General features: G+C 44.2%; 1 protein-coding gene across 8 annotated transcripts in view; it reads right to left on the bottom strand.

Moving 5' to 3' along the window:
• Positions 1–491: 491 nt before the first annotated feature.
• dzank1 (double zinc ribbon and ankyrin repeat domains 1) overlaps positions 492–8079 on the bottom strand; it is a 15297-nt gene continuing 7709 nt past the window's right edge. For 5 of the 8 annotated variants that reach the window (XM_078271548.1, XM_078271592.1, XM_078271565.1 and 2 more), the window contains 11 exons: positions 7530–7652; positions 6510–6665; positions 6133–6352; positions 5590–5693; positions 5059–5142; positions 4893–4995; positions 4111–4172; positions 3805–3882; positions 2563–2690; positions 1797–1871; positions 492–734 (listed from right to left, as the gene is read on the bottom strand). In XM_078271548.1, the coding sequence (XP_078127674.1) occupies positions 572–734; positions 1797–1871; positions 2563–2690; positions 3805–3882; positions 4111–4172; positions 4893–4995; positions 5059–5142; positions 5590–5693; positions 6133–6352; positions 6510–6665; positions 7530–7652 (1296 nt within the window). In that variant the 3' untranslated portion in view covers positions 492–571. The other 3 variants (XM_078271582.1, XM_078271599.1, XM_078271607.1) reach the window with 3 other exon arrangements.

Genomic DNA, 8079 nt, shown 5'->3' with positions numbered 1-8079 from the left:
CGCCAGAGACACCTGACCAAGCGTCTGTATTTGACGCGATGGGAGTGAGAATGTGTTGTTATATTGTATTGCAGCGGACGCTGTCTGCGTGGCGTTTTGAAAAGTGGAACCACACTTGGTGTGTGTGTGTGTGTGTGTGTGTGTGTGTGTGTGTGTGTCAGAGCTGAGCCCAGCTATCTGTGAAATATAGAATAAGGAGTGGGCGCTCACGTATGGGCCCACAGGTACCGAGATTTGACACGATTGATATTATGTGAATTTATCTCCGGTAGTACCGGCCTAATCCGGTTGGTACCCTAAAAAGGACAGAGTTTGGTACCCAACCCCACCCTAAACCCAACAGGGGTTGAAGGTGTTTCAGAGGTACTGCAGTGACTCTGGGAGGGTTTCATCTCTAGGAGGTAATGGACATCCGGCCTAAATGTGTGAAATCTGGCGGATTTTCCGTCGGCAACGGAGCAATCCTGGAAATGGATATAGACTAGTTTAACAACAACTTTTTATTTAATAATCTCAAACATATTTATAACAACATCTGGATGTTTCAGATCCAAACCAGTGAAGGCAGATGTCAGAAAACGTCCAGGTTCAGTTTGAGTTTTCCCAGTTTTCCCAGTAAGTCCAGTCCGGTCCGAGCAGCCAGCAGAGACACCATGTCGTTGCAGCCGGAGTTCACCGCCGCGTCGTACGCCGTCTGTCCGCCGGCGTTCCTCCGCCGCACACCGGCCTGACAGCTGGAACCCACACCAGACACATCTGTTCTTTATCTAAATTCATTCATGTATTACGGTTTGTCCAGAATATGTTGCTGGGACGTTCTGTTGTGTTCTTCAACCCCCAAATGTAGACTTTATATTTCACAGTTCCTGTTTTCTATCAGCTCGTTTAATATAAATTAAACAAAGCATGAAAAGCAACAAAAACACTTAAGCACAAAGAAGCGACTAAATGTCAAAAAAGCGTGAGAAACGTCGCAAAATCCAGAAGAAACTTGACCCTTTTCAACAACTCTAAACACAACGACCTGAGAACTGCAACTCTGCTCTGAGTCATTTAGTGTCTTTTGACTCATTATGTGTTTATGTTTATTGGCTGTTTGTGTCTCTTTGTGTGTGTTATGCGTCTGTAGTCGTGTGACTGGTTAACGGAGGCATGGCCTGGTTTCAGCAGATGTTTACAGCATCTGGAGCACGTGTCAAAGTCAAGGGCCGCGGGTCAAATCCGGACCCATATCAATTCAGGTTCACAATAACTTTTTGCCTGCCTAGTTTTTGTTGCTTTTTTTGACAGTCTTGGCGCTTTTTTCTACATTTTTGCGGCGACATTTTGTGTGCTTTTTTTGTTTTTACAGTAGATATTTTGGGGATTTTTTGTCAAAACATTTGCCGTTTTTGTTCAACATTTTTGGTGCTTTTCCCAACATTTTTTTTTTTTTTGCTATTTCTGACATTTCTGGTGCTATTTTCAAAGTTTTTCATTGTCAATAAAATATACATGTCTGGCCCTCGATGTGATCCTCCTTTTCCAGTGTGGCCCCTTAGAGAAGTTGAGTTTGACACCCCTAATCTGGAGGATTCTGCTGGGCTGATGGAGCTCAATCAGTTTCTCTGAGTCTTAAAAAGTAGAAACGTAGAAAAAGCGACAAAACCATTGAGAAAAAAATAACTAAAAAGACAAAAACTTCAAAATTAGCAGGAAAAAAGTCGAGAGAAGAGTCAAAATGTCTAAAACAAACCCGCCAAAAATGTTGAAAAAAGAGGCAAAAACTTCCCAAAGTAGTGATTGTGTGTTGCTACCTGAGCAGGACCCGAGCACACTGCAGACCTTCAGATCCCAGAGCTGCAGCGTCATGCAGAGCTGTGTTCTTCATCCTGAGGAAGAGGAAGAGGAGATTTGAACATGTAATGTTCCTGAAGCTGTGACTGTATTCTCTAAGCCAGATAACATCTGCCATTACTCCATGCGATGCTGTGAAAATGTAAAACAAGCTGAGGACGTTTGGCCACCAGACTCCATGTAAATAATCAGGACTTTTAGCGTGTATAGAGCCAGCATATCTCCACCAGACTCCATGTAAATAATCAGGACTTTTAGCGTGTATAGAGCCAGCATATCTCCACCAGACTCCATGTAAATAATCAGGACTTTTAGCGTGTATAGAGCCAGCATATTTCCACCAGACTCCATGTAAATAATCAGGACTTTTAGCGTGTATAGAGCCAGCATATCTCCACCAGACTCCATGTAAATAATCAGGACTTTTAGCGTGTATAGAGCCAGCATATCTCCACCAGACTCCATGTAAATAATCAGGACTTTTAGCGTGTATAGAGCCAGCATATCTCCACATGTAAATGGGTGAATTAAGGGTTTATTTCAACCAAACCAGAGTGGTGATTGTTGGAACAGTGGAAAGATGAACCAAGACGGCTTTTGGTAGTTTGATTTAGTTTCTGTCCACTTTGAATGAAGTGTGTTTTACGATGATAAAAGTCCTGATTATTTACATGGAGTCTGGTGGGTTTGGTGATGGTGATTTTGTGTTTCTGCCGGTGGTCTTACGGTCCAGACTGCTGGTCGACGTCGGCGCCTCGCTGCACTAAGACAGGAAGTACATCATGGTGACCGTTCACCACGGCAACCGCCAGAGCGTGTCGGCCGTCGTGGGCGCAGCAGGAAGGGTCCGCCCCCTGGTGGTTACCATGGAGACAAACAGAGAGTCAAGTGACTGAGGAGGCTGCTGATTGGAAGAAGTGTCCAGATCCTTTACTGCAGTAAAAGTACTAACATCACACTGTATAAATACTCTGTTACAGTACAAGTCCTGCAGTGGAAATGTTACTTCAGTAAAAGTCTGTATTCATCAGGAAAATGTAGTTAAAGTATTAAAAGTGTAAAGGATCCAAACAGTTGTGTGTTTAATGGTCCACACACACACACACACACACACACACACACACACACACACACACACACACACACACACACACACACACACACACACACACACACACACACACACACACACACACACACACACACACACACATACACACACACACACACACACACTTACTTTAGAATCAAACATCAGATTTTATAAACTACATGTGTTTAGTGTAAAGTAATCTGAATGTGTAAAGTAACTAGTAACTAAAGTAACTAGTAACTAAAGCTGGAACAGATGAATGTAGTGGAGTAACTAAAGTAACTAGTAACTAAAGCTGGAACAGATGAATGTAGTGGAGTAACTAAAGTAACTAGTAACTAAAGCTGGAACAGATGAATGTAGCGGAGTAACTAAAGTAACTAGTAACTAAAGTAACTAGTAACTAAAGCTGGAACAGATGAATGTAGTGGAGTAACTAAAGTAACTAGTAACTAAAGCTGGAACAGATGAATGTAGTGGAGTAACTAAAGTAACTAGTAACTAAAGCTGTAACAGATGACTGTAGTGGAGTAACTAAAGTAACTAGTAACTAAAGTAACTAGTAACTAAAGTAACTAGTAACTAAAGCTGGAACAGATGAATGTAGCGGAGTAACTAAAGTAACTAGTAACTAAAGTAACTAAAGCTGGAACAGATGAATGTAGCAGAGTAACTAAAGTAACTAGTAACTAAAGCTGGAACAGATGAATGTAGTGGAGTAACTAAAGTAACTAGTAACTAAAGCTGGAACAGATGAATGTAGCGGAGTAGAAGTAGAAAGTGGCATGAAAAGAACAGACTCAAATAAAGTACAAGTACCTCAACATTTGGACTGAAGGACAGTACTGGAGTACATGTACTTAGTTACTTTGTACCTGATCCAGGAGCTGCTGCACGACGCTGATCTGACCCCGACCCGGACCGAGCTCCGCCAGCAGCTGCACGTCCTTCACCTGGACCAGGAGAACCAATCAGAGAGCAGCATTCATCTCTGACTGAACAGCAAGTCAGACAGCAGCACAAGTTGGTTTCCCTCAGGTGAGTTTTCATCAAACTTCATACAGGAAACACTAACTATATATATATATATATATATATATATATATATATATATATATATATATATATATATATATTTAAATGTCTGCGTGTATAATGTGCGTGCAGGGAGCGTTTCTTACCGGAGGTTTGGGTGTCAGGTTTAGTTTGGGAGGTTTCATCAGAGCTGTGGACCGATCACTTCCTGTCAGACACACAGAGAAACCCACTGAGGAACTGAGTTCTGGCTACAAATATGTCTTTAAATATATGTATATAGTGTGGACTAGAGGGCAATAGTGTGGACTAGAGGGCAGTAGTGTGGACTAGAGGGCGGTAGTGTGGACTAGAGGGTAATAGTGTGGACTAGAGGGCAGTAGTGTGGACCAGAGGGCAGTAGTGTGGACTAGAGGGCAGTAGTGTGGACCAGAGGGCGGTAGTGTGGACCAGAGGGCAATAGTGTGGACCAGAGGGCGATAGTGTGGACCAGAGGGCGGTAGTGTGGACTAGAGAGCAGTAGTGTGGACTAGAGGGACTAGAGGGCAGTACTGTGGACTAGAGGGCAGTAGTGTGGACTAGAGGGACCAGAGGGCAATAGTGTGGACCAGAGGGCAGTAGTGTGGACCAGAGGGCAATAGTGTGGACCAGAGGGCAATAGTGTGGACCAGAGGGTAATAGTGTGGACCAGAGGGTAATAGTGTGGACCAGAGGGCAGTAGTGTGGACCAGAGGGCAGTAGTGTGGACTAGAGGGCAGTAGTGTGGACTAGAGGGACCAGAGGGCAGTAGTGTGGACTAGAGGGACCAGAGGGCAGTAGTGTGGACCAGAGGGCAGTAGCAGTGAGGATGTAGCCTGAGTCCTGAGTTAATAGCTTAATAACTAAGTATAATATTCTAATAATAGTATTAATAAGGTTAGTAACTTACTGAGAGCGCTGCTGTCGGCAGATCTCTCCGTGACGCTGCTCAGAGTCTCGGTCCGACCTGCCTGAGCAGCACCGTCTGCTGCTGGACCCCCCTGAGAACACACCTGACTTTACTTCAGTGTTTCTGCAACATGTCGACACTTGAGCTTAGATGTTTGAGGACAGACCTGTGGTTCTTCCCGTGCGGCCGACACAAAGCTGACGGTCACGCTGACTTCGTAGCGATCTTCCTGGATCACGGCAGAAACCATCTGAAGGAGAACACAACACGTCAGCTGGACATGTGACCATGATGCCTGGTACCCTCTCCTCTGGAACCCAGGGATTTAACATGTTAACCCCGTTGTCTTCCCGTCGACCGCGTAACTTTTTGTTTTTTCTGGGTCAAAGTTTTAAATGTAGTTGTTCTTTTTCGACACTTGTCACTTTACGGTTGTTTTTGTCAATTCTTTCAGGTTTTTTGTCACTATTTCTGACATTTTTTGTCGATTTTTTTCCAGCAATTTTTTAAAAATGTTTTTGTCTTTTTTTTTCTTCAAATACGATAAAATTAAATAAAACACCCAAATTCAATAAAAGTAGTGAATCATTTACTGATCATTTATTTTACTTGTGGAGAGCGTTGTATGGAACCATCCACGTTATTTTCTGTCTATATTTCTGTGATCAGGTCCGTGTTGTGCAGCGAGGTGGCGTACCCTGCCCATGCGCGGCTCTCCCAGCAGGGCCCTGAAGGCACCGTTGTTCTGAGCGTAACTCCTCAGGTGAGCACACACATGATCCAACTGCTTCCTCCAGTAACCTGAGGAAAGGATGACAACCCACTCCTTTACTCTACAGACTCAACTACGAACAAGCCTTCTCTTTGTGGTCGTCATCAGAGTTGATCCAATACCAATCTGACAAGCCTTGATCCTCTGCTGGTAGCAGTATTGTTGAGTCTATGTGCGATCCGATGTCACGTAATTAAGTCCTGAAAAAATATACTTTTAAGTAGTTTATTTATGTTCTTTTAACATTATGACTGACTCAAACTAGATGTTAAAATAAAGTTCTATGGCCTTTATTCTCTGTCTGTATTTGCTTATGTTTTACAAAAAGTTTAACCTGAGCTAGACTCAACAATGATATAACATCACGCTTTATGGTTGCCAGTTGTTGACAGTTTGATATCCCTTCCTACAGAGGTACATGCCTAGCGTTAGGGTTGCCAGTTGTGTACAGTATCAGTAGTATGTTACCTCTGCCGGGGCTGATGGCGGTCAGCAGCGGCTGGCGCTCTCTGGTCACCTGCTGCCTGTTGAGTTGTTGTTGCTCCTTCCTCTGCAGCTCAGTGGCTGATGGGTAATAGAGTCCAACGGTCTGCGTGGCCTGCTCAGTGGTGGCTAACTTAGCGTTAGCCGCGGGACCAGAGACGGGCACGGCCTGCCAGGTGGCATCATGGGAAGTTGGTGCTGAAGCCTGCTCTCACACACACACACACACACACACACACACACACACACACACACACACACACACACACACACACACACACAATTAAAACTTAAAATCTGCCAATCCTGCATTGCCCAGATCATATTTTTTGTCATGGATTGTGTGAGTGACGTGGTGTCACCTGCTTTGTGGCGGCGCCCCAGACAGGTGGTGTGATGTCACTGCAGGATGTAGGCGGGGCTTCCTGGAAGACGCCGCAGGCTGCGCAGTAGAAGGCGTATGGGTGTCCGCTCGCTCCGCAGCGCTGACAAACCACACAGCTGGCTGCGTGACCGGGCTGCAAACACACACATCACTACATTTCCCACAATGCCACTCAACATTAAACCTCATCTATGAACACAGGGTTTGTTTACATGCACACTAATATTCCACTATTATTCAGAACATAATAATATTCTGAATTTAATACGGGTCATGTAAACAGCATATTCTGTTTGGATATTCAGAATAAATCCTTTTTCTGAATGAATCATTTTCAGATGAAGACGTGTGTGATATTTTGGTATTATTCAGGTTTTAGAAGCATTCTTTGGACATGTTTACAGCTCATTCAGAATCTGCGTCTCAATCTGGGTTTTTACTGCAGTTTCTGACAGTTTACGGCCTCTTGCCTGTTTACAGCTTACGGTCAGCTCTGTGCGTTGCTATGGTTACTGTACACAAACCAAGCAGCCGATAGTTTGCAGGGCTGCGGTAAAGATGATAGAAGGAGAAACACAGCTACTTTTAAACAGAGCTGCAATGAGAAATAAATCTCCAACTATTTTAATAATCGGTTAATCGTTAAAGTAATCTTTCATGCAAAAATGTCAGAAAAAGCTGCTTTCAGCCTCTTAAATATGGAGATTTCATGCTTGTATTTGTTTTATATCTGATGAAACTGAATATCTTCATATCATCAGCTTGGACTTTGAGGAACTGGGATGGACCTTTTTCTCTTTTTTTTTTTACTATTTCTGACATGTTTTAAACCAAACGTTCAATCGATAAGTTGAGGAAAAGAGAGACACCATCGCTGGAAAACTCTGAGACATCCTGTTTCACACATTGAATATTATGTGCATGTAAACATACTCAGTGGGAGTGTTTGAGTGTCTTGCTGTTACGGTACAATGACTGAGTTCAGGTGTGTGTTCACCTTTGAGCCGCACCAGTCGCAGTATCTGGCATCACCGCGGTTTATACGTTTACATCTGGAGCAGGTCAGCATCCTGCTGTCTGCTGGCCGGACAGAGGGGGCGCTGGTCCCAACACACACCACCTGCAGCACACACACACAGACACACACACACACAGAGACACACACACGCACACACACACAGAGACACACACACACACACACACACACACACACACACAGAGACACACACACACACAGAGACACACACACACACACACACACACACACACAGAGACACACACACACACACACACACACACAGAGACACACACACATCACGCACACGCACGCACGCATGCACACACGCATGCACAACAGACACACAGATTTAGCGGTTTCTCTCCGTGTGTGTGTGTGTGTGTGTGTGTGTGTGTGTGTGTGTGTGTGTGTGTGTATGTGTGTATGTGTGTGTGTGTGTGTGTGTGTGTGTGTGTGTGTGTGTGTGTGTGTGTGTGTGTGTGTGTGTATGTGTGTGTGTGTGTGTGTGTGTGTGTGTGTGTGTGTGTGT

This window comes from Sander vitreus, chromosome 2 (assembly GCF_031162955.1).
Source record: "Sander vitreus isolate 19-12246 chromosome 2, sanVit1, whole genome shotgun sequence".
NCBI lineage: Eukaryota > Metazoa > Chordata > Actinopteri > Perciformes > Percidae > Sander > Sander vitreus.
This window is presented reverse-complemented; position numbering and strand designations above follow the sequence as displayed.